At 49.6% G+C, this 27,196-nt stretch overlaps 1 protein-coding gene and 1 long non-coding RNA gene across 2 annotated transcripts in view; one reads left to right on the top strand and one right to left on the bottom strand.

Moving 5' to 3' along the window:
* The window catches only part of LENG1 (leukocyte receptor cluster member 1), a 58,182-nt gene extending 34,209 nt beyond the window's left edge, over nt 1-23,973 (bottom strand). Inside the window, exons 1-2 of the mRNA XM_078654996.1 lie at nt 23,539-23,973; nt 7,993-8,181 (exon numbers count right to left, since the gene is read on the bottom strand). Coding sequence (XP_078511122.1) covers nt 7,993-8,181; nt 23,539-23,670 — 321 coding nt within the window. The 5' untranslated portion in view covers nt 23,671-23,973. The remainder of the gene's footprint in view (nt 1-7,992; nt 8,182-23,538) is intronic.
* The window catches only part of LOC144770472 (uncharacterized), a 42,514-nt gene continuing 37,535 nt past the window's right edge, over nt 22,218-27,196 (top strand). The window contains exon 1 of the long non-coding RNA XR_013598906.1: nt 22,218-22,433. This is a non-coding gene — a long non-coding RNA (uncharacterized LOC144770472). The remainder of the gene's footprint in view (nt 22,434-27,196) is intronic.

Here is a 27,196-nt window from a genome sequence, read left to right as displayed (position 1 = left end):
GAGATTTGTCAGCGAAGGGAGAGACACCCTCCTTGAGCTGGCCGAGGAAGTGATGTCCTCCTATGACCACATGAAGGACGCCCTGCTCACCCGGTATGGCCTCACCCCCGAGATGTACCGTCAGAGGTTCAGAGACTGCAAAAAGATCCCCGGTACCACGTGGGTGGAATACGTAAACTTTTATAGCCGGGCCCTGGAAGGATGGATAAAGGGCAGCAAAGTGTCCACCTACGAGCAGCTGTTCGACCTCATCGTTTGGGAGCACCTCTCCAACAACTGCTTTGTCGAGCTCAGACAGCATCTCCTCGACAGCAAGCTGACCGAGCCCCGAAAACTCGCCGTCGAGGCTGATCGATGGGTGAGCACCCGGGTCCCCCGGGCCCCGATAGGAGAAACGGGACGGAACGGCCAGGGGCACCCCCGCCAGCGTGGCGGCGGAGGAGGCCAGAACAGGAGCCGAGACTTCCCGGCGGCCCCGGGCCGGAGCCCGCCTCGGGGGTCCCCCCAGAATAAACATTCGCCAACCCTGACCAGAAGAGGACCCCCTCCAGCACGGCCGGGGCCCCGCCCGAACATTACTTGCCACAGATGCCAGCGGCCCGGTCATTATGCCAGTGACCCCCTCTGCCCCATGAACCAGCGCCCCGGCACCACCGGGCCTCCAACCCGCCAGTTCGCTGCTGCAGCCCTGGGGGAAGGGGAAGAAGAATGCGAAGAGGTCTACAATGAAGATCAGACCGAGTATGAACAGGCGCCATGGCCCTAGCCTGCCTGGGCGAAAGAGGCATGGTCCCCCAAGCCCCTCTACCTAGCAACACTCAAAAATACCGTCAGTGGGTCCACATCAATGGACGACGGACCGAAGCCCTCCGAGACACGGGAGCCAGTGTGACGGCCGTCCGCTGCCACTTGGTGACCCCTGAACAGATCATACCCAACGTGCGATGCCCCGTGAGGGCCGCCGACAACTCCGAGACTCTGTGTCAGATGGCCCGAATCCCCTTCGAGTGGGGGGGGGCGAGGGGGGGGTGTCGGGCACCCTCAAGGTGACCGTCCGGGACGACGCCCCCGTGGACTGCCTCCTCGGAAACGACCTCGAGAGCTCTCCCTGGGCCCAAGTCGAGCGGAGAGAACATCTAGGAATGATGGGACTACCAGAGTGGGTCTGCGCTACGACCCGATCTATGACTGCCCGGGCCCCGGCGGCAACCGAGGCCACCCCAACTGAAGAGCCGGAGTGGCCCGCGCCACCACCGCCCGCAGTCAATGAAGGATCCGAGCTCGAGCCATCAGAGCATGACCGAGAAGGCAGCGCCGAACTCAGCGACATACCCGAACTAGCCCAATGGCACCAGGAGGGTGCTCCCACCCGAGAACAATTCCGGCAGGAACAGAAGGCCTGCCCCTCCCTCGAGGGGACCCGGCAGCAAGCCGCAGCCCAAGCTGCCGGGGACACCTCGGGGTCCCACTGGATATACTGGGACCACGGCCTCCTATACAGTGAACAGAAAATTGCCGAGCTGGGGGCCAGCAGAGTGTTGGTGGTCCCCCTACGATTCAGAGACTTTCTCTTGAACCTGGCACACGATGTGCCCCTCGCCGGGCACCTGGGGCAGGACAAAACTTACAGCTGCCTGGTGACCCATTTCTACTGGCCGAAAATGCGCAACGACGTGCATAACCACTGCCGCACCTGCCCGACATGCCAAGCCAGCGGAAAGAGCGGGGGGAAGATGAAGGCCCCGCTCCAACCCTTTCCAGTGGTGACCACTCCCTTCGAGCGAGTGGGGAATCGACATCGTGGGGCCCCTGGACCCCCGAACCTCTCAAGGGCATCGCTTCATCCTCGTCCTGGTGGACCATGCCACCCGCTATCCCGAAGCCATCCCCCTACAGCTCCCGTGGTGGGCCGAGCGCTGATGGGGATCTTCTCCAGAGTGGGGTTCCCCCGAGAAGTCGTGAGCGATCGGGGCACAAACTTTATATCGAAGTATATGCGGTCCCTGTGGCAACAGTGCGGGGTCACATATAAGTTCACCACCCCGTATCACCCCCAAGGGAATGGACTTGTGGAGCGGTTTAACCGAACTCTCAAGGGGATGATCCAGGGCCTAGAAGAACCCCTCCCCGCAAATGGGACGTCCTGCTGCCCTGCCTCCTGTTCGCCTATCGGGAGGTACCACAGAAATCCCTGGGGTTCAGCCCCTTCAAACTCTTGTACCGGCACCCTGTCCGAGGCCCCCTCAGCCTGGTCAAAGAAGGCTGGGAAACTACAGTCCAAGACGCCCCGCCGGATGTCTACCAGTACCTCCTGACCCTCCGAAGCCAGACTCGGAAGTTCCGGGCCCTTGCCGAGGCCAACCTTGAGGCCAGTCAGGAAGACATGAAACGCTGGTATGACCAGAACGCTTCATCCATCGAGTTCGAGCCCGGCCAGCAGGTCTGGGTCATGACCCCAGTCGAACCTTGTACCCTCCAGGACAAATGGTCGGGCCCCTTCAAAGTGATCGAGCGCAAGAGCCCCGTCACCTATCTCGTGGACATGGAGTCACCCCGAAACCCCCTCCGGGTTCTGCACGCCAACCGGCTCAAGCCTCATTTTGCCCGCACCGAACTGAGCCTGCTGCTAGCTACCGATGATGGGGCCGAAGACGACTCCGAGCCCCTGCCCGACCTCCTAAGGGGCGCTGAGAAAGACGGCTCCGTCGAGGGAATCTCTCTCTCCTCCGACCTGACCCCCGCACAGCGCCGAGACTGCCAAGAGCTGTTGGAGCAATTTACAGACCTGTTCTCCCTCACCCCCGGGGTTACCCAGTGGTGTGTCCACGATGTCGACACCGGGGACAGCCAGCCAGTGCGACACCGGGCCTACCGAGTTCCCGACCGAGTTCGGGCCTGCATCCAGACAGAAGTGATCAAAATGCTGGCCCTGGGGGTGGTCGAACCCTCCGACAGTCCCTGGGCCAGCCCAGTTGTCCTGGTCCCCAAAGCAGTCGCACCTGGCACCCCTCCAGAACTCAGGTTTTGTGTCGACTACCGGGGACTAAATGCTGTTACCAGAACCGACGCACATCCCATCCCCCGGGCAGATGAACTAATCGACCGCCTGGGAGCCGCCAAGTACCTCAGTACTTTCGACCTCACCGCAGGGTACTGGCAGATCGGCCTCACACCTATCGGCCTTCTCCACACCCGATGGCCACTTCCAATTCAAGGTGATGCCCTTCGGCATGAAAACCGCCCCGGCAACTTTCCAGAGACTAGTGAACAAAGTGCTGGCGGGGCTAGAAGAATTCAGCGCCGCCTATCTAGACGACATTGCAGTGTACAGCCTCCACTGGGCCGAGCACCTGAAGCACCTCTGGGAGGTCCTGACGGCCCTCCGACGGGCCGGACTAACAATAAAGGCCAGCAAGTGCCAAATAGGTCAAGGGTCCGTGACCTACCTGGGACACCAAGTGGGGAGCGGCCACGTGGCTCCCCTCCAACCCAAGATTGACGCCATCCTGGCCTGGGAACCCCCGGTCAGCCAGACAGCCATCCGAGCCTTCCTGGGGCTCACTGGATATTATCGGCGCTTCATAAAGAACTATGGGAGCATTCTGGGTCCCCTCACTGAGCTGACCTCGAAGAACCGGCCCCAGAAAGTACCATGGACACCCGCGTGTCAGGTGGCCTTCGAGACTTTGAAAACAGCCATGTGCACCGCCCCTGTGCTCCAAGCCCCTGACTACAGCCGGGAGTTCGTAGTCCAGACCGACGCCTCGGAGCACGGCATTGGGGCGGTCCTATCTCAGATTGACCCCGAGGGGATTGACCATCCTGTGGCCTTCATCAGCCGGCGGCTGCTGGCCAGAGAACAGCGATGGAGCACCATTGAGAGAGAGGCCTTCGCCGTCGTGTGGGCCCTCAAGAAACTCAGGCCCTACCTCTTCGGTACCCACTTCCGGGTCCAGACTGACCACCGGCCCCTGCGGTGGCTGATGCAGATGCGTGGCGAAAACCCAAAGCTGCTGCGATGGTCCATCTCCCTCCAAGGGATGGACTTCACTGTGGAGCATCGCCCTGGCAACGACCACGCCAACGCTGACGGCCTGTCCCGCTTCTTCCGCCTCGACGAGGAGAATACCCAGGAAGATGGGTGACTCTCCCCGCCTTCAGCTGGAGGGGACGTGTGTTGGACCCGGCCTCGTGGCGTAGTCCTACCCCTCCCGCATGGCGGGCTCAGGACGACATCGGCCTCCGTCGACCCGCCGTCGACCCCCCTGGACACGAACCATCGACGAGAGCAGCCCCCCTGGCAACCCACGGCTCTCACCCCCTGGGATCCCAGCGGACCCTGCTCGCCAACACTGCCGGTCTGGCGACCATGCCAGGCCACCCTTTCCGGCCCCATCTTGGGCACATCACGTCCCGAGCACGTGGCCGCAGCCATCCCTGGCCCCGGCCCCAGCGAAGCCCCGACATCGAGGCACCAAGATCCTCCCAGGTGGTAGAGTGGCCACTTGGCGGATCCCGGAGGAGGGGAGTTTCGATGGGCCTCCAGCCATCCCCGGACGCCTGGTGTCGATCGCCCTCCAGCCTCCCTGGGCCCTGGCTCCACCCCCCTGCTGGGTGTCTGGACACCTTCATACCGGCCCCTCGGACCCCCAGGCGCGAGGGTCCGGACATCAAAGGACTCCAGTCCTATATCTGGGCCAGCCCTGGATTAGGACGGCAGTTGTATCTTGGAGTCGAAGCCCTGCTGACCTTGTCGCGGCTGATTCTGATCCAAACTCTTGCACCTGAACTATCTTCGAGGCCCTGCTGACGTTGTCGCGGCCTGACCGAGCTGAACTATCTTCGAGGCCCTGCTGACGCTGACGCGGCCTGACCAAGCTGATCCACCTTCGAGGCCCTGCTGACGCTGTCGCGGCCTGACCAAGCTGATCCACCTTCGAGGCCCTGCTGACGCTGTCGCGGCCTGACCAAGCTGAACCACCTTCGAGGCCCTGCTGACGCTGTCGCGGCCTGACCAAGCTGAACCACCTTCGAGGCCCTGCTGACGCTGTCGCGGCCCGACCAAGCTGAACCACTTTCGAGGCCCTGCTGACGCTGTCGCGGCCTGACCGAGCTGAACTATCTTCGAGGCCCTGCTGACGCTGACGCGGCCTGACCAAGCTGATCCACCTTCGAGGCCCTGCTGACGCTGTCGCGGCCTGACCAAGCTGATCCACCTTCGAGGCCCTGCTGACGCTGTCGCGGCCTGACCAAGCTGAACCACCTTCGAGGCCCTGCTGACGCTGTCGCGGCCTGACCAAGCTGAACCACCTTCGAGGCCCTGCTGACGCTGTCGCGGCCTGACCGAACTGTACTATCTTCGAGGCCCTGCTGACGCTGTCGCGGCCCGACCAAGCTGAACCACTTTCGAGGCCCTGCTGACGCTGTCGCGGCCTGCCCCCTTGAACTATCCACGCACTAGTTGGTGCCAAGACTGTCCCGCTACCCCCTTATTCCCGGAACCACGACTTTGTGGATCCCTCGATCCCTGCCTGCTAACCTGCTAAGTACCTACCGTCACCTCTTATATAAAGATACTTGTAAATATTCCGTCGTGTGGTGTCCATCTGTAGTAGTGTGATTGCTCAGCTGGTACGATTGTAGGAGAGGAGCCTCGCCAAGGAGGCCTCCCTACGGCGCTCGGCCTATTCCATAGAGAGAGGTGAGTCTCGGGGCGGGCAGTCAGACATCTTCTGTCTCCCCTGGGATCGCCTTTCCAACACTCACACACAGTCACACATGCCAACAAAGAATCAAACATCCATTTACTTGCATATACAGTTATATACACACACACCACCACACTTACTTCTACAGAAACTTACACATACTTACTCTTTTAAACAATCACTTATAGAAACACATACTTATTTACACAGGAACTCTTCCAATCTCTCACTCTCACATATACTCACTTATATACACCAATACTCACATATACTAGTTTGAAATAGATTTAGTTACTTATAAAGACACTATTGAGACAGTCATTCACTCACTAACACACCCATACACACACACATCCACCCATACAGTCCTGCACACATACGGTCTTCAACACATACAATCAGTGACTCACTCATTCATGCATCTCTGCACTAAGTAATACCCCCACTGAACCATACAGACACTCAGACGCTCATACTGATACTCAAAAAACCAAGCAATAACTCATATAGACACTCATGTAGCTACTCACCAACCCATGCAGTCACTTATACACAAAGTGAGATACTGATACAGATATTTACATATTTAAACATTACTCACCAAACCATGTATTCACTAAGATACACTTAATCAGTCCGTTATACAATCAATTTTACAAAAAAAGAAAAATCATCCATTTAGACACTTATATACCCATTTATTCTTCCATCAACCTTGAGATATACATATATAACACACATTTAATTTTCATAAAAACACACATTCACTGGATGATGTCATTAGTGATGTCATTTGAGATGTCATCAGTGATGTCATGAGTGTTGTCACTGACCATGTCGTGAGTGATGTAATATGTGACGTCATCAGCAGTGCATTGCGGGCGCGCAAGTTATAGTTAGCTGAACTAACTATAACGGGGGAATTTCTAGGGTTTTGTAGGAATGAAAAGTCCAGCCAACTATAATGCCCCTGAAACCTATGGTTTTTTCAGGGAATATATCAGATCATATGCCTAATCTTTAAACTTTTAATACTTGCTAATCAGTTCCTCCTGCTGTCCAGAGTAAGCCTTTGCTCATTATGTGCTTTGTTCTAGTAAACCTGGGCAGATCACTTACTTTCCCCTAGTTTACCCTGCCAACTTGTATTGATCACAATCCTTCTTGGTACCCCTCATAGAATGCCAAATCCCATCTACACTAGCAAGTGTGGGCTAGTCCCCCCTAATCAGCATGAGCTATTAACAGGTTTTAGTGTCTCCTCTAGGTCTTAGCAAATAGAGTATTTTCTTCTTGCAAATCTGAGGTGATTTCATGCTTTTTTGGCCTCCTCCAGTAAGCCTGAGCTGAATGTATTCTTCCTCATCTCCCATTGTAATCATTTGCTGATACAGTACTCACCTTTAATGCCCATTATTAATCATGTGCTGGTCACATATTCTCCTCCAGTGTCCCTCAGTAAAGGAGGGCTGGTTACCTGGCCAATCCATCTTCCCTAGAGATGCTATGCTGATAACATGCTTTTTTTCAGTTCTGCAGAGTAAGCCTGAGCTGAGAATAATTTTCTTAACGTATTGCCTTGTAAGGCTGGGTTGACAAGTGCTTTCTTCCACTCTGCTGTATAGGCCTCAAAACATGGCCTGCTTTTCTCTAGCTTCCTTATTTTGCCTCATTAAATGTTGTGCTCTTCCTGACCAACCAATGGCTGATCACATGATTTCATTCAGTGTCCCCTATAAAACATGCTCAGATCACATGCTTTTCTCATCTGCTCACTCTCAGCAAATCTGGGCTGATAATAGTCTTTCCTCTGGTCCTTTTCTGTTATCAGCAAGTTAATTATCAGGTTCCTTTGGAAACCCTGTGCTGTAACAGGGGTTTCCCAGGTTTCCCCTAGTATCTTCAGCTGATCACCTACTTTCCTGAAGCTTTTCCTAGCACCTGGACTCATCAAATTTTTTCACTACTTTCTTCTTTCTACCATCCTAATATTCATCCTGGGGCAATCATTTGCTTCATAAGCGTTTCACCAGAGTAAGCCTTGGTTGATCATGTGCTTTCATGTAGTATGATCAGTAACCCCAATTTCTTTTTTTCTTTCCTGTTTTTTCCTTTCTCTCTGGTCGAATTTATTTCCCTTCTCTCATTTACCTCAATAATATTTAGCCTATCACGTGCTTTTCTCTTGTCTCATGTAGTAAACCTAGCCTTCCTTCCTTCTGGACTTCTCTACATTATGGTTTTCTGTTGGTATTATAGAACATGCTTCAGAAGCAGATAGTACCTTTTCTTTCCGTTTCTCCTCCTCATACTCCTTGTTACCCTGTTTTGACTTTTTGCCCTCTGCGAGATCTTCAAAGAAGTTGACATGGCCAGGGCATCTCTCGGGTTCAGCCAAAGCCACAACATTGCTGGTACTAGTATGTTCAGGTAGCAGATGGCGAGCCTTTTTGCGTAGGTAATTTGTTCGGGCCTGGTGAGAATAAAGCAAGCAAATTACACTTTAACAATTCAACTGTTGCATGTTACATATTCGCCTATGGTTAGAATTCTTACATGCTCAGGCCTGTGTCAGAGTAATTTATTACATTAAACAGACTGCCATTTCCCCAGTTAGAAAAATACATTTTCATGTCAGTTCACACATTGCTCCAGTATGCTATGGGCACATAACATGCCAGTTTCTACATTCTGCAAGTATGTAAAGCTTCTCTAATGCTTCCATATTGTTTGCCTACATAAAGGCACCACTGTCATGCCAGTTTCACAATTTCCTCCCAAAAGAACCACTGCAGTTTGTCAACACAGGCCATACTTTTCTTTCTTTAACAAAGACAGTCTGGCATTTACAATTATCTCAAGATTAGATTATTGAGAAGAAACATATATTGGCCTCTGAACAAACTGCTAAACAAGCTCTTATGTTCTGCAAAAGAATGGGGTAAGACTTTTGTGGATCCTTCTTAAGAACACCAAACTCTTAAACAGTACCAGCAGGTAAATGTGTAGACATGTGGAGTGTAATACCAGGCCCAGCATACACTCAGCAAACAGGACCTTATCTTAAAGGGCTTAGGGATGGAGGAGATTTTCATCGCAGAGTATGTACAAAAAAAATAAGATGAACCATCTACAAGTGAAAAAAATGATTGGAGCATGTGACCAATACTACTATGAGGGACCTAGAATAGTGATCAAAGCTGTAGAAGGACATTGATCATAATGGACATGTTCAAACTGTTAGACCTGACATTTATGGCATAGTCCCCCTCCCCCCCCCACAAACGTTTTGCCTTCACTCCTCCTGTTTTGCTGAATTCGTTTTGTTGGCCAAAGTACTCTGTGCACTTTACCACTGCTAATCAGTGTTTAAATGTTTGTGCCCACTCTTATAAAAGGGTAAAATGGACTTACACCCAATTAGCACATTATATTTACTTAGAAGTGCCTAGTAAAGTGGTACAATATGTACCCAGGGCTAATAAAGGTAATGCTACTAGTGGGCCTGCAGTACTTATTATGCCACCCACTAAAGTAGCCTTTTTTAAACAAGGCTCAGGTCTAAAACTGCACACAGGCTGCAATGGAAAACTACTGTTTCAACCTGGCAAAATAAGTCTCAATTCTGAAAATGCACTTTTATAAAGTTTGCACTTCTTTGTCATACCCATTTGGTGCCTACAGGCTGTATCCTGGGTCACATGGCTAGGTGTAGTTGGCCTTTGTGTATCTCTTCCAGACAGTATCACAAAGGGGGACTGGCTGTGGGCAGGATGGATAGAGTAGCCGCCTACAACATTTGAACTTCAAAGGATCTGTCTCTGCACACAAACAGATAACTTCATACTAGCCTTTTGGGACACCAAACATCCTGGGAACAGAGCTGGGAGGGAGGAAATTCCAGAATCAGATGTGGGGATAAAGTTTCCATTATTTTCACGTTTTACACTACCCTTTCAGAGTCGCACATAACACATTTATTTAGGGCCACATTATTTTAGAAATACGCTTTATATGTTATTGTTATGGAGTACTTCTCAGCATTCAGTCTGAACATTTCGTACATGGTCAAACAAAATGGTGTGCCGTTTTCTTGTGCCCGGTCAGCAACATCTCCTTATGTTTTAGGCAATAGGGCAGCACAGCTGCGGTTTTCCAACACAGTAGTCCTTATCATATAAACTATGGCTCGCCGCTTGGAAAACAGTAAGGAGAATTCCGGAGGAGGGACCCTGTCTTGGAACGGGTGCACCAGCCTTGCGTATACTGAATTTACACTTATGATGCGGAACATCTAACTACAAATGCCAGGTATGGGGTCTGGTGCTAATCCCAGAGATCAATGCCATATCCCTGTGCTTGCACAGCAAGGGTAGGCCTAGGCAGATATATAATTTACAATAGGGCTGTTCGTTGTACACAGTTTGCTAGTCATGTTTATTACTCTGCTTAGTTGTATATGTTTTATAACCGCTGCACAACTGCTTCATAACAGACTACGATAGTTTCAATAAATATTGTACTTTCCTTGTGTCTTGCTTTGTTTATTATGTACACGCAAGAGTAAGAAAAGAAATGGTGATGATCCGTTTCCACAGTTCCCTTGGGGACTACAGCATCGACAGCGCACAGTGACCACCAATGGGAAACTCCCGCAACGACCATCTGCGATGCCCAACGAGATCTTCGGGCTACAGCAATGATGGTCAGCTATGCCCGGCTTGATCTTCGTGCTACAGCGACCACCACCATCTACAACACTCTCCCTGACCTCAAGGCCTCTTCCACCATGAATTGGACTCCACTAGACTATGAGAAGATAACTCTGAGGAACGAACCTGGTCCCTGTATTCGGCCTGTGCTCCATCGCAGTCGGTCTGAATTTGTGACTTCACCTGGCCTAGTATGAGCAGTTAACTGCGAGTGGTTCTTGTGCTTCTAGGTGGTTTACTTACATTAAATCTTTGAAATGTAATACTTTCGGTTCTACTCATTGGATTTTTGTTGTTTTAGTGTCAAATAATATATTTTACTCTATTTTCTAAATTAGTGTCGGATTTTTCTTGAGTTGTGTTATCAATTTATTACTGTTTAAGTGCTCTATAAATACTTCACACAGTGCATCTAAGTTAAGCCTGACTGTTTTTGAGCCAAGCTACCAGAGGGATAATTTAGTGACTTTTGTGGTTCCCCCCCGACATGAGCTGTGGCTGTTGCTTCAAAAAGGCTCATACCCTTTTCAACCAACAACCCACATTCTCACACGAATCACTTAAGCAAATACAATAGTCTTGATAAAGCTTATGGGCATTAGAGCCAGAGAAAAACAATTGTTGATTGATTTCCGATTTCAGGAGCATTCTTCTGCTAAATATACAGTAAAAGTGCAGAAAAACAGTGGAGAGTAATCTGAACAAAGATGTTTAAGAAAACAGTGGATAAAGAATTAATCAGAAGCAGCAGAGAATTATAAACTAAGCATTATCTTTTGATGTAATTAAGAAATACCCATCTTTTGGCTGGATTGCATAATGTGAAACTGAAAAGGCTGGGGTCAATCTCTACTTCTCTAGTTGACCTAATTGTGTGATCCTAGACAAATATTTAATTTCACTGTGTCTCCTTTTTGTTGTCACAGAGCAACTTCAAATATGTGAGTGCAGGGTGTGCACTGTACAAAAACCTCTCATGTTTGATTTACAAGCCTATATTGTTGTTCCATCTATAATAAGCATAAGCAAAATATAAAGTACACACAAACACTGACTCACCTATAAGTTCACTAACAGCATTGTCACCAGGGCTGGGGCAGGAAGTTTCTGAGTTCACGTTTCAAAACTCAGTTTACACTGGCTCTTAAAAGCAGAGCCAACCCTTGGCTCGGCTCTCCCCGTTAATTTGTTGGCTCGCCCAGTTCTGCCCCTATGTCTTCAACATGTGCTCTATGCTGTTTGAACGTAAAGTCTGCCAGCCGCCCGTGCTCATTTCCGCTCAGGTTTCATCTCTCAGACTAGGCAAAAGTCGCAGTCATTACAATAATGTTAGCTATGGCATCGGTCTGCTTACGGAATTGCATCTGGCACAGACTGTGTCTGCTGCAGAGATTATGTGTGGGATGTGTGCATTCACACACTTGGGTCTGCCAGGCAGAAGGGATTTCAAGCAGAGAACATATGTGTGTGTTTTCATTTGCCTTTGCAGGAAGGAGGTTGTGTGTTTCCAGGTTGGATATCTGTGCATGAGAGAAGTAGGCAGGTTTGTCTTTGCAGGTTATGCTTGTCTGTATGAGGCGTGTCTGCAGCATGTGTGTACGAGCCTATCTCTTTGCAGGGTGAATATCTTAGCTACTTTTCGTGGCGCTACTGGGCCTCTCTTCTCTGTACAGTGATCTTTAATATGAGCTCAAAAGCAGCTCCCCTTGAAGTTATTCTGTTCTACTTGTTACTTCAACAAGAAGGCAAGAACAAGAGGAGCATGGACAAGACAAGAAAAGAGAAATAAGAGCTATAACAGAAAAACGTGAAGAGCAGAGTATGGAAAATAATAGAAGCTTTCAGCCAAAATATGAAAGAAATAAGTATATAGACAAGCGAACCACAGTTCCGAAAAAGGGCATGAAAAGAAGAACCATTATTTATAAACTGCAGAAAGTTGAATTCCATGTTGTGTGTTAAGGATGTGATTTATGTGACACATGAATAGGACTTTTTAAGAATTGTAGGTGTCATTTGCTGTTAATAAGTACCAATACTTTAACCATCTTTAGAGCTACAGGTTTAGGTTTTAATCCCAGCCACAAAAACTGTAATATTATATATATAATATATATATATATAATATATATATATATATATATATATAGGACGGATCTATGTGTTTTACTGCAAGTCCGATTTCAGCTCTAGTGAGATATCTAAAGGGGTTAATGCACTAAATGCATAGAATGTAATCTCTTGATTGCTAGGTTCCAACCATCCTCCTGTATAGGTATGTAATGCACATTCTGAATGGATCTGTTACCTCTGTATCACAAGTACCAATACTAATACATTTCTAATAAAAAACTACATCGAAAATCACTCCTAAATTGCTCCAATTTAGCACCCAAACCACCTCAAGTTGGCCCTACTCTAGCTATTAAAATCAGGTATGAATGGGTCCGTTTTGGCCCAGCTAATATGTTAGTAGTATGTAGGACAATTGGAATTCTCAAAAGGGAAAGTACAACCCTGTTTTATTCTGACCTTTGGGCAAGCAGATTTTCAAAATAATTCCCCACCCCTGTAGATGGGTTAGTGAGTGAGAGAAATTAAAACAGAATGACAGAGGTATGTATAATAAATTAAATTGGAAGAGGCAAGGAGGCAAGAGTGGGGTATGTGTAAAAGAGTATGAGGGGTTTTGAGAGTAAGAGAAACAAGCATTGGAAATGCAATAGGTCTCGCAATAACGCGAGTCTGAACTATTAGCATTGTAAATGATAATGCCCTTTATTTTTGCGTTCTGGTTTTTGGAACATAAATAAAAGGCTTTGTCATTTACAAGGCCTATAGCTTAAATTTGCGTTAAAACGAGACCTATTGCATTGCAATGGTGGTGGTGCTGCAGAGTTTTCTCTGAATCTGCAGCCACAATCTGCGAGTGGCGTCGCGTGTGCGAGTGGCGTCGCGTGTGCGAGTGGCGTCGCGTGTGCGAGTGGCGTCGCGTGTGCGAGTGGCGTCGCGTGTGCGAGTGGCTTGGCGTGGATGAGTTGCGTTGCATGTGTGAGTGGTGTTGCGTGGGTGAGTGGCGTTGCGTGGGTGAGTGTGGTGTTGCGTGGATGATAGTGGGCTTGCGTGGGTGTGAGTGGCGTTGCGTGTCTGTAAGTGTTGCTGTGTGGGTGAAAGTGGCACAGAGCCTTTGATGTGGCCTGGCGCAGGAGAAATGCTGCTGCTGCTAATTAAATACAAGAGCGGCCGGGAAGCGGCCGGGAAACACAAGTACAGCCGGCCACATAATTAGGGGAGGAGAAGCCGCACAGCACACGCTGGGAGAAGCCCTTTGATGTGCTGTGCGGCCGCGATGCGCGCTCTGTGGTGGGGGAGGGCCATTAGCCTGAACTCGCGGCAAGATCAAACGAAGGGTGGGAGGGACATTGAGGAACAGATGGCCATGAAAGTGTATGGGCCAAAAGCGCGTGCCTGTGGCCACGTGCACTCGAAGAAAACGCCACGAAAAAATGCGGTGGTTTGACAATCAGTTCGAGCACTTGAATTCTCGCCATTTCCCATTCCTTCGGAATGGTAAAGGACGAGACCTAAAAATGACAGTGAAACAAGGGAAAACGAAAGAGAAAGAAGTGCAAGTTAAGGAGGAGCACATGTAAGAGAGGGGGGGGACAGAGAAGGGGGGAAAGGTAGGAATGGATAGAAGATGAGAGAGAGATAGAAAGCAATATGTAATTGAGAAAGGGGGGCTATAGAGACAGAAAGGGCAATGGTATGGGGGAAACAAAAGAGCTGCAGACGCGTTGTTTCCCATAAAAAAGGCCATACTGGGTACATTGCGCTCTCCATCCCTTTTCACACAACACATTGGGAAGGTCTATGCATAGCAAGGGCCCAGCCTCTGAGAAATGTTGTATCTAAAGGAAATGACGGCAGACTGAATGCAGGGTATGACACCATAAGTCACAGCAGGTCTCCAAGTGACGGCAGCAGGACTTTCAGTATAGTGCCATAGATCGCCTATGTGAGAATTAGATCAGTCACATATTCACTCACTCATCCATCATTCATTCCTCTCAGTGAGTTAAGCACCACCTCAAGAGATCCGTCTAAACGACATGGCACTCGTGCCTTAACTGCATGTTCTGTGAGAGATTATAACGTGTACTAGTCTGCCCTGCGGACTATGTTCTGTGGGGAATGGAAGATTTTATCAATCAATCATGCCATTTGTATAGCGCACTACTCACCCGGGAGGGTCTCAAGGCGCTTATGGGGAAGGGGTATGCTACTGCTCGAACAGCCAGGTCTTGAGTTGTTTCCTGAAGGCGAGATGGTCCTGGGTCAGCCGAAGGTGGATGGGGAGGGAGTTCCAAGTCTTGGCAGCCAGGTAAGAGGAGGATCTTCCTCCGGCGGTGGCTCTTCGGATGCGTGGTACGGCTGCGAGGGCGAGGCTGGTGGACCGTAGCTGGCGGGTGGGCGTGTAGAAGCTCAGGCGGTCGTTGAGGTACTTGGGGCCCAGGTCGTGGAGAGACTTGTGTGCGTGGGTGAGGAGCCGGAACGTGATCCTCTTGTCGACGGGGAGCCAGTGCAGGTTCCTCAGGTGGCTGGAGATGTGGCTGCGTCGGGGGACATCCAGGATGAGTCGGGCGGAGGCGTTCTGGATGCGCTGGAGTCTTTTCTGTAGCTTGGCTGTGGTTCCGGCGTAGAGGGCGTTTCCGTAGTCCAGTCGGCTGGTGACGAGTGCCTGGGTGACAGTCTTCCTGGTCTCGGTCGGGATCCAGCGGAAGATCTTGCGAAGCACACGCAGGGTGTTGAAGCACGATGAGGAGACGGCGTTGACTTGTCTGGTCATCGAGAGGGAGGGGTCCAGGATGAAGCCCAGGTTGCGTGCGTGGTCGGTTGGCTTGGGTGCGGTGCCCAGGGCTGGGGGCCACCAGGAGTCGTCCCAGGCGGAGGGCGAAGATCCCAGGATGAGGACTTCCGTCTTGTCCGAGTTCAGTTTCAGGCGGCTGTCCTTCATCCACTCGGCGACGTCTTTCATCCCTTCGTGTAGGCAGGTTCTGGCGGTGTCGGGGTCTCTGGTGAGGGAGAGGATCAGCTGGGTGTCGTCGGCGTAAGATGATGTTGAGGTTGTGCTGGCGTGCGATGGCTGCGAGAGGTTTCATGTAGATGTTGAAGAGGGTGGGGCTGAGTGAAGATCCTTGCGGGACGCCGCAGATGACTTCGGTGGCCTCGGAGCGAAACGGGGGGAGGCGGACTCTTTGTGTTCTTCTGGCGAGGAACGAGATGATCCACTCCAGTGCTTTCTCTTGGATACCGATGTTGCTGAGGCGCTGGACTAGGGTGCGGTGGCAGACCGTGTCGAACGCAGCGGAGAGGTCCAAGAGGATGAGGGCCACTGTTTCCCCCTTGTCGAGCAGGGTCCGGATGTCGTCGGTGGCTGCGATGAGGGCGGTCTCGGTGCTGTGGTTGGCTCTGAAGCCGGACTGCGAGGGGTCGAGGGATCCGTTCGTCTCGAGGAAGGCGGTCAGCTGTCTGTTGACGATCTTCTCGATGACTTTAGCAGGAAAAGGGAGGAGCGAGATGGGGCGGAAGTTTATGAGATCGGTGGGGTCCGCTGTAGGTTTCTTCAGGAGGGCACTGATCTCGGCGTGCTTCCAGCTCTCCGGGAAGGTGGCGGTGTTGAAGGAGGCGTTGATGATGTTCCGGAGTTGGGGTGCGATGGTGGAGTCGGCCTTGTTGCAGACGTGGTTGAAGACGTGGTGTGGGCAGGCGTTGGTTCGACGGTTGGGTGCGTGGGTGGGGCGCCGAAGCTGTTGTGGATGTCGGCGATCTTGCGATGGAAGAACGAGGCGAGGGAGTCGCAGAGGTCTTGTGACGGAGTGATGACGTTGGTGCCGGTGCTGGGGTTGGAGAACTCCTTGACGATAGTGAAGAGCTCTTTGCTGTCGTGGGCGTTGTCGTCCAGTCGTTCCTTCAGGGATTTCTTCTTGGTGGTGCGGATGAGCTGGTGGTGCTTGCGGGTAGCGTGTTTGAGGGCGGTCATGTTGTCGGTGGTCCGGTCAAGGAGCCAGGCTTTCTCGAGGGTGCGGCAGGTCTTCTTGGAGTCCTTGAGGTCGTCGGTGAACCAGGATGCCTTCTTGCTTCTGGGTCTGCTGGGAGGGTTCTTTAGTGGCGCGAGGTCGTCGGCGCAGGCGGTCAGCCACTGTGTGAAGTTGCGGGCTGCTTCGTTGGGGTCCGTTGTGTTGGCGGGTGGGCTCTGGCTGAGGGAGGTGGTGAGCTGGTCTGCGGTGATCTTGCTCCAATTCCTGTGAGGTACCTGTTGCGGGTGGTGGTGGGTCGTGGATCTTTTGAAGCTGAAGTGGACGCAGCTGTGGTCGGTCCAGTGGAGTCCGGTGGCGTGGCTGAAGGTGATGTACTTGCTGGAAGAGAAGACGGGATCAAGCGTGTGGCCGGCGTAGTGGGTGGGGGTGTTGACCAGTTGCTGGAGTCCGAGGTTGGTGAGGTTTTCCAGCAGGGCGGTGGTGTTGCGGTCCTTGTTGTTCTCCAGGTGGAAGTTGAGGTCCCCGAGGAGGATGTAGTCGGTGGAGGGGAGGGCGTGCGGGCTGATGAAGTCTGTGATGTCTTCGCTGAATTGTGTGCGTGGTCCCGGGGGTCTGTAGACGAGGGTGCCTCCGAGGGTCGTCTTAGGGTCGGTGTGAATCTGGAAGCGGAGATGTTCGGCTGCGGCGAAGGAGTCGTTGGCGTCGGTCGTGATGCGGATGGTGTTCCTGTGGACGATGGCGATGCCACCTCCGGTCTGGTTGATGCGGTCCCTCCTGATGATCTTGTACCCGTCCGGGATGGCGATGGCGATGGCGATGTCGGGTGCAGAGGAGGCGTTCATCCAGGTTTCCGTGAGGAAGGCGACGTCCGGTGATGTAGCGTCGAGGAGGTTCCAGAGTTCCACGGCGTGTCTGTGGACGGAGCGGGTGTTGATCAGGATGCACTTGAGGTGGTTGCTGCTGGTGTTTGTCTTGGCGAGTGCGGGGCAGGTTCGGAGGCAGGTAAACTTGCAGGTGCAGCAGGTGAAGGGTCCGTGGGAGCGTCTCGGGGTGACTCGGCAGCAGGCGTGGGTCCGGCCGGCATGGAGTGCGTTGAGAGTGGCGGCGTCGTAGGTCAGTCGGGTCGTCTTGCCTCGGCGGGGAGGGCCAGGTGTCCTGGCGCTGGGCGCGGGCCAGGCGCGGACGGGCGCAGACGGGCTTACCTTTGGCGCACCTTCGGCGCACCTTCGGCGCTCAATCGGTGCTCCCGCTGCGCGCGTCCGCTGCGCGGTCGCTCGGGGGGCGTCATAAGTAAGGAGCCGGGAGGGAGGAGCAGCTGGGTGGCGGGGCGGCGAATGGAATCACAGGGGTGCGGGGCCGCAGGGAGGCAGCGGCGGGAAATTCCAAGAAGCAGCAGGCAGCGGGAAATTCCCAGGAGCAGCGGGCAGCGAGCGAAGGAATCTGCAGGCAGGAGGCGGCAAAGGCAGGCAGGAGCGGCAGCAGTGAGTGGGGCGACCAAGCCCTGTGGAGGGCTGAGCGGTCACACTCTGTGGTCCCCTACGGTCCCCTTAAGTAAGGAGCCGGGAGGGAGGAGCAGCTGGGTGGCGGGAGCGGGGCGGCGAATGGAATCACAGGGGGGCGGGGCCGCAGGGAGGCAGCGGCGGGAAATTCCAAGAAGCAGCGGGAAATTCCCAGGAGCAGCGGGAAATTCCCAGGAGCAGCGGGCGAAGGAATCTGCAGGCAGGAGGCGGCAAAGGCAGGCAGGAGCGGCAGCAGTGAGTGGGGCGACCAAGCCCTGTGGAGGGCTGAGCGGTCACCTATCTACTATCTGCTTTTCGCGAGGGGGAAGCTTGCTTTGCTACTGCCATGCTGTACCCGTTCCATAAGAAAGCATAGCTCGCACTGCACTTACCTGATTTGTAGGTGTGCTGTGATGGTGAAAGCTTGTATTGATGCTGTCCTAGATGTACATGTCCTCTGAAGGACGGACGCGTACATGGTTTCTGTCCAAACATGCCTTTTCTATGAAAACAGGTTCACTGCTGTTGCCCATGTTTTGAAAAAAAAACAAAGGCTATTCTGAATGTAATTGCATAATATGCCCAGGGGCGTAACGGAGGCCCCCGCACCCCATGCGGTGCAGGGGGGCCCCGTGGTTCCATGTTTTGGAGGGGGCCCCCTCAGCCCTTAAGGCATGCCAGTGCTTGCCTGACAGAATGCGTGCAGTGTGCCGTGGAATAAGAAACATTTAAACACTCGGGAAAGCACCTTGTGGAGAAGTGTGGCTCACTGGTTAGAGGAGGCAGACGAGGAAGCAGAGGTCAGCCCGGGACCAGGGTTCAATTCCCGGCTCGGCGGGGTCTTGAGTCCTAAAAAATGTCCATGGACTCGACAATTCTCACTCCGGTGCCTACTCGATTCACGGGTTCACACTCTGCGACTCTGGGCAATAGCTTGCTTAATCTCCACAATGGCCCCTCGCGGCGGGATGCCTGGCTTTCACCTTGCGGATACCCTGCCGGGGTTATCTCACAGGGGAATACCAGGACGGGTTCCCTAAGCAAGCGCTTAGAAACCGCTTGGTGATTTGCGCTATATAAATTCCTGCACATTTACATTTACATTTACCTCTGCTTTCGCGAGCCGAAAAAATACACAAGAAAGCAACTGTCTGGTTACATCACTCACAGATGGAGGGAGGCCCGGCAAAAGGTACCCTATGGCAGAGGTGCAATGCAAGCCTTTGGGGCGTAGGGAGGGGGCAACCCTTCAGCTTTTCAGCCTTTCTTATGATTCTAAATATTTGACCTAATATCTTCTCACAGTTTAAATCTTACATAAGGTTGTAGCTTGACAGAAATGCCAGCTAGGCCTAAGCAAATGGGTAGTACGCCCAGTGCTGAAACACCATACAACACAAGTATTGAAAGGAGAAACAAGGGGGATGAGCAAAAAAGCTTTAAACTTTCTAAAGCAGAGCCATTAACCTCCCTGCTTGTATTATACTGCACATGTAAGAATAACTGAGTAATTATTCATGTCTGCAGCATGCGCATTATTGTGTACAGTATCTGTCTAACTCATCAGAAAATAGCATAGAAGGTGAATGTGCCTGTATATCCATCCCATATTGTCCTCACTCATCTGGGAGTGAGATATAGGGTGTGTCTTAATTAGACGGAGTAAATGTAATTGTGTTTTTATATCCTCTCCTGATGTTCGCAAACATAATGAGAGATTGGAAAAAAGTGAAGTAGTCGAGTGATGACCTTTTCAACACAATTGCAGTTTTATAATGAAAATATACAATTTCAAAAGAGACAGACTCATTATTTTGCACTGCTGCCCTGCTTGTGCAAGGGTTGGGGTTGTTTTGAGTAGTGGACTCTTATGATGTATCCAAAGACTGAGAGCATACTGCTGCGCCCAGTGGCGGTTGTTGTGTATACCTTCTCCCAACAAACATCTGTAAAGATTATTTTTATTTCTCCTCATTTTTCCTATTTCTATGTGTCCTGCATTCTTCAGGACACACAGAAGGAGGAAATCTCCTCCTGGATTGTTTTCATTCAGGAAGCTGCCCCTTCCTGCACAAAACCAATTCTGCAGACAACACAGGCACCCTTGCACCATGGTACAAGGGTGCCTGTGTTGGCGCTAGGCTGCTGAAATGGTGCCAGCGCAAGGTTAAAGGACAGGAAAGCACTGTATTGGATAAATATCGTGCATTCCTGACCTTTCACTTTGACTTAGGGCAGTGCAGCAAGGTGACATGCTGCATTGCCCTAAGCCAAAACTCCATAAATGAGGCCCGTTGTGTGCACCTAGAATCAGCGTCCTGAGGAATGTGTGGAGTGCTCCACTCTTTCATGGCTGGTAAGATGTAAAATGGCCAAAAAGGGGTCGATCAGTTACCATCAGACCGTGCCTTGTTTGCAATTGTGCACAGTGTGCAAATGCATGTGGGAACTGTTCCTGTCTTTCATACAATGTGGTAGAGGCCAAGGAGAGGCAGTCCAACTCTCAGCCACTCTTACAACATCTAGTCAAATCTAAGGATGGAACTGGAGGTGCGGGGGACCCCATGGTTCCATGTTTTGGAGGGGGCCCCCTCAGCCCTTAAGGCATACCAGTGCTTGCATTATTGTGCCCAAGACTAATAAATATATGTGCGATATGTGAGAGCCTGGGCCCCTTATGACATTCTGAAGGGAGGTGGACATAATTTTGTGAAATGCAACTGCAGGGATGGATATGAAGCAGGCCTCCATCCCAGGCCTTTGTGATTGTGGTAGAGGTCAGCGGCATTGGGTGCACCTCAGACTGCTGTCCAGGAAATGCAGCATCTGGGACAGCATATTTAGTTCCATCTCCCTCCTTGTGATTCTTAATGTAATGCACACATTATTTGTGGCGAGTTTCTGGGTGCAAAGTGTGATATGAGTAGCAACTACTTGCAGGCAAACTTGGCAGAGTGTAAGCTGTCAAAATTGCTTGTGCTGTCTGAAGACTTTCTGAGACGGTGGCAGACAGTGGTCCCACAGACCCACTGCATGCTGCCTCTGAGGTCAAAGTCACAGAAAGCCACATCCTTGAATGGTGACCCCCGTCTCCTTAGGGGTTCCAGGTTGTCATTCAGACACTCTGTGAACTGGAATGCTGGGACAGAGGTGTGCTGTGTCCTCCGGGCCTCCATCCAAGCATTTGCCAGTTTTCACAGTCACTATCTCATTCCTGCCTCATCAATAGTGAGGTGGGAGACATGGTTTTTCTGTGACAACTGCCCTCTGTGGTGCAAGGGGCTCCCTCTGCAAAGAGAGCGGCTTGTTGCTGTTCAGTGGAATTATTGTGCTGCAAGAAGCCAGTTTTGTGCATCAGGCACTAAGACTGCTCTAAATTACCTCTCCGATGCACCATTTGATGAAGCAGCATTGCATGGAAGTTATAAGATGTGTTCCTGTAACTTTCGTTACAATTATTTCAAATTTTTGAAACATGAAATGCATAAATTGCTTGCGTGATACGAGCTAGGATGATGTATTATCTACCATTAGCTACAAACTCTGTTTTCAGCTAGAGGTTTTCGCGATTGTTGTATTGGGAACTCTGGCAAATGTGCTTTGTCTTGTAAAGTCCCTATATATTTGGCAGCATGTTTCTTTGGCATTATTTTAGAACATGTTGTGGTTATGCACAATGACAATGAGCCACTAATTTCTATTTTGTGTGCAAACACGTTTGTGCATAAAATAGGATTACTGTCTGTCCTCCGTTTGTGGGAGTTTGAACCCACAATTTGTGGCAGAAAAAAACGGATGTAAATAGCAGGAGCAAATTGTGCACATGGGGTGCCTGAATATGCAGGAATGAGGACTAACAATTTGTTATTTGTCTAATTCTCTATTTCTGTGTAATGGGGTAGAGTTTGCACACCTACTAACTGGCGAAAGTTATACCGTTGCTTGTTTGTGATTACACAATTTGCAGCCGCAAAAGTGTTTCCAGTATGAAAAACGGCCTTGGAGTAGATTTATCATTTTTAAGCGTAATGCTGCATTGCTATGTTGTGGTGCACATGAAAAGGAAAGGAGTGCAGAGCAAATATTTAATCAAAATGACCTGCTGCTGGCGCTGCTCTCTGCATACCCAATTCCAGTGAAAGGCTGGAGTGCAGATGTGATATTTAAGACAATTCTTGTAAGGTAAGTGCTTTTGAGAGAAGTTTTAACTGCTGCGAGCAGAGTGATTGAGCAAGTTTCGGCTGGACCAGAGTTCCTGTTTAGTGGCCCCAGTAACTGAAAGGGACGGGACCCGGATGCTCACTAGCGGGTTTGGCTGTAGCTTGGAAGATTCTGTTTGAGTCTTGGTTGCGGGTAGGCATCTACCGACTCAGGATTATAGGGAGGTAGTTTATGGAGGAGCCCTGTTTCGATGTGAAGACCATGATGAGACCCTGTTTGTAGGTGACAAAGAGCTGGTAGAGGTACCGTGAGGTAAGTGGGTGTCTGTGGAGATTCAAGGGTGATCTCGTTATCTAGTGCTGGGGGACCTATATACGGGCAGACCTACTGCAGTACCCACTAGTGAGTTTTATAGTAGGGAATTTTACTAAAGTTTACTTGGTGACAAGATGAAGGTCTTAGCTTTTTTTTTAAAGAAATATATGTTAGAGACTGTTGTCTTCATATTCAGTATTAGATCTGTATTGGTTATGAAGGCAACCATGCTGTATGTATGTACGTCCGTGGTGTAAAAATAGCCCGGCACTGTGCATGTGTGGAGGGCCTTTAGTCTGAGAGCTCCTGACTACGACCGCAGCATAGGGGGCCCCCTCCATGCAATTTGCAGGGGGGCCCCCTAAAGTTTTGTTACGCCACTGAATATGCCATATGAATCTGTGTATCTGTTTCAAGATATTTGACGTGAGAGATACTAAGTCCGGAGAAGAATGCCCAACCCCTAGAGGCAAAATTAAAGTGTCAAACAAGGCAGAAAATACGCTATTTTGAATCTTTTAGCGGAGTAACACCAGTAAATGACAACTATAGCTCACCCACAAACACATTTAATGTAGGTTTGAGTTTAACAAAAGGAAAACATAACTGTCGTAGTGAGAGACCTAACCTCACTCAAAGCACGAAACCCAGATGGTACATTACGTGGTAAAAGGGAAAAATCTACTATTATTTAGAAAACGCAGCAAGCATAAACGTATAATTCCAGTAGCCTTGACTATGTCATAGTGCCAACTGTCAGAATTCTGGAACGTAAAACATAGTTCCTTTATTGTGGGTAATTAGGATCAATTATTCAAGTGGCTGATCAAACGAAGGGCAGAAACGCCCTTACAATTGTAGATGCATGCATCTAATGTTCTAACATTAACACGCCTTGTATAACGAAATGGGCGTGTTAAAAAATGTATTTATCAAAACAACACAAGCGACAGCAACTAATGTGTCAGAAGAGAGAATGAGAAAAGAAAAGCAATGTCTTGTGGCCCCTCCTTCTGAACCCATAGAGGTTGGTATGATTTAGGTGAGGCCCTGCATTGACCAAGTGCCCCAAGCACAGCGATTTTATTCACTGTCATCTCACCTCCTGCTCAGCTAGGTCCACCCGTCGCTTACGCTCGCGCTCCTCCTCCTCCGCTAGCGCCTCGTCACGCCTCACACGCGCAACATTGTCCTTATTGCGCACGTGCCAGCTTTTCTTTGGAAGAATATTCATTCTGATTGGATGGTAGCCTGCCTGACTCCTTTCAGCTTAGCCAAGCACCAACATGGCGGAGGACGCGCAGTAGAGTCGTTGCAACCATCTGCGAACGAACTTTCACTATCTGGTATCTCGGCGATCGTTCACACGTAAAAGAGTCAGAACACACCTGTCCGCGATGTTTCTATCAGTGTTGAAGTCAAAGAAGCTTTCCTTCTACAAGCGTCCCCGAAGTTGGTGGCGTATTTTCTCACCGTTACGATCGGTTCACTTTCCTAACCATTGAGGACTGTAGCCTCGCCTTCTCACTCCGAGGACGCAATTCTATCCTTAACTTTGATTGGTCGGGTAATCTCCTCTTTAATTTGATTGGCCGACGACCCGCACTTCCTATATCGTGAGCTGCCTGGGATCGCTCTTTCTCCAAACGTAGAGGAGCACATGTGTTTGTTATTTTATTTTATTTATTTATTTGTGCGATTTGATATAGCGCGAACTTTACCCGAAGGTGTCAGAGCGCTTTACATAGGACCCAGTTTCAAACATAAGGACTGAAGGTTAAAAGCGGACATAAAAAATTTGCAAATTTTTGGCTTACATAAGAACCAGTTGAAAACATACGGATTTAGGATTACATATGTTATAAAAAAGGTACAAACAGAAACAAATTGCAAATGTACACGAGATAAAGTCACACAAGGAGGAGATACAAATAGATACATTCTAGGCATATACTAGTGATATCTCTATCTACTTAGATAGGGGATACACATGGATATACTCTAAGAGTCACATAGGAATGGTAGAGAGCACAGCGGACTCCTGCATAAACTAGTGATTAGAGTTATCTCTATATACATAGGGAAGGGGTAAGACTGGATATACTCTAAAAGTCACATAGGAATGGTAGAGAGCAAAGCGGACTACGGCATGTTCTAGTGATTAGAGTTATCCCTATATACATAGGGAAGGGATACACATGGATATACTCTTAACAGTCACATAGGCGACTAGTTGTTAGAGTTATCTCTATATACATAGGGAAGGGATACACATGGATATACTCTAAAAGTCACATAGGAGACTAGTCATTAGAGTTATCTCTATATACATAGGAAGGGATATGACTGGATATACTCTAAGGGTCACATAGGAATGGTAGAGAGTACAAAGGTCTACTGCATACACTAGTGATTAGAGTTATCTCTATATACATAGGGAGGGGATATGACTGGTTTGTGAATGTTGTAGTTTGCAACTGCTCTTTGCTTATTTTTGGGTGTCTTCCTTAGTGTTTTGCTCACTGTTTACCTGACACGTATTACACGATCGTTGACATTTAGAAATATAAACAACTACAAATGTCGATATATATTATTCTTAAGATCTGTACTGTTGTAAAGAGGAGGCGGACACATATGGTAGAGGAATAAGAATTTAATTGTAAACCTGAAAGGCTCACGAATACAAGAAAGGGCAAGGGGTCAGATAATGGGCATCGGTAAAGTGACATGGACGCCAGAGGTGACGTCACATAAATACATTCCAACATTCCAAGTTGGAATCTGTGACGTAGTGCCATATACATAGAAAACATACTGTACGGTTGCCAATAAGAACTAAACTTAAACAATTCACAACATCTCCCTTTTTTCCTCCAGGGACATCATAAAGTCATTCATGAATGTAATCCTCAAAACGCTTAGGCATTATAACTTGCCTACCACATCTAGTTTGAATACTCTCACAGTCCAGTCTTTTGTCAGGAGCGCTAACATTGCCCATCTCCATTCTGCTGTCACCTTCCTCCGTTATACAACTTTCTTCCCCTTCTTCATTACTGGACATGTTAAAACTTTCCTCTGCACCTCTTGAACACCGACTTTCTGATACTTCATCCCAATCCAGTATGCTAACATCTGCGCTGACCTCACTTGTCATTTTTCCTCTCATAATGATTTTTTCTTGCCCTCTCTTCAACTTGACCACATCATCCTTGCTTTGCCAACCCTTTCCTTCTATGTACACTGCCCCTCTAGATGTCTCTTGTACATGCGCTGGATCACTGAAACTTGACTCTCCTTTGGCCACCATGAATGGTTTTTTGATTATCACCCAATCTCCACGTTCTATGTCCTTTACTTTTGGTTTGTTGTTCATATCCGAATATCTTTTGGTCTTCTGTTTACACACTATACGCTCTCTCACCTGGAGATCACTTTCCTTTATTTTTTCTCTATTCTCCTCATTCTTATACCATGTGTTAAACTTAGGAGTGAGCACATTATTACATTCTCTTCCTCTCATTAAAAAAAAGGTGTAAATTTGGTTGTCTCATTTTGTGTCCTATGGTAAGTATTTATTTTTTCACAAATGCTTTCTTTTACATTTAACTTCGATGCAATAGCTAGTTGGATTCCTTCTTTTATGAATTTATTCATTCTTTCCACTTGACCATTACTTTTTTTGCTCGATACCTGCGTTTCCAAAGAATTCTGTCATTGTTTTAGACACCAACTGTGTGCCGTTGTCTGAGACAATAATCTTTAGTTGTCCTTCCATTTATTTTTTTATTAGGTCTCGCCTGTCAATGCGCATTGAGCGGAGCGAGACTATAGGGGCTTAAACAGAGTTTACCAAGACTGGCGATTTGATGAAGTGCATGTGCGCTTTTAGCTCAATGCGCAAGCGCAATGAGTTAAAATGCGTGTGCACAGCATCAAATCGTCAGCTTGGTGCCGCCAGCAGCTCTTCCCGCTCCGCCCCCTGCTGCATCATAGGCTTTGCGCTCTGCCTCAGCCCAGCCATTCTCCTCGCCTAATTGCCCCCTGCTGCATCAAAGGCTTTTTCACGGCCGGCCGGCCGTGCCCCCATCCTCACTCATCCCTCGCACCCCCTCCTCGCTCATCAGGTCTGCAAATCTGCTTGCCTTCTGTCCCTTAATCTCCCAGTGACTCCCCCCTCACCTCTCCCACTCCACTGCTTCAGGCCCCCACCATTTGCTTAGGACATTGCTTGTTTTAACTTGATTCACGGCTTCCAGCACGTTTCTTTTGCTCTTCTCTTCCGTTTCAGCGCCTGCCTCTCTCTCTCTCCCTCTCTCACTCCACTCCCTCTCCTCTCCCTCCTTCCCTCTCGTCCTTCCTCTCTCTCCCTCCAGGCCGTGTCTCCTTTTTTTTTTTTTTAACAAATTGAGCACCGTCTGTATTTTATTCTCATTCAATCTCCCATCATTGTATCTCGCTCCCTGCTTCCCTCACTGTCTGCCTTCTTCCGTCTTCCCTCTCCTCTCGTTTCCTTCACTTTCTCCCCTCTCTGTTTCTATCGTCCGTCTCTCTCGCTTGCTGTCACTCTTCCTTTTCTGTCACTCTTGCATGTTGCATTACAAATGCTATAGGTGTCACATTTGCAAAAGTTATAACTATTGGCATTGTAAATGACAAAGCTATTAATTTAAAAAACAACACATAAATAAAATAAATGTCATTTATAAGACCAATAGTTCAAACCTTCCTAATGCGAGACCTATTGCATTTCCAAT

The sequence above is a fragment of the Lissotriton helveticus genome, chromosome 7 (assembly GCF_964261635.1).
Source record: "Lissotriton helveticus chromosome 7, aLisHel1.1, whole genome shotgun sequence".
Classification (NCBI taxonomy): Eukaryota; Metazoa; Chordata; class Amphibia; order Caudata; family Salamandridae; genus Lissotriton; species Lissotriton helveticus.
Note: the sequence above shows the minus strand (reverse complement) of the source record. Positions and strands in the feature narration are given on the sequence as shown.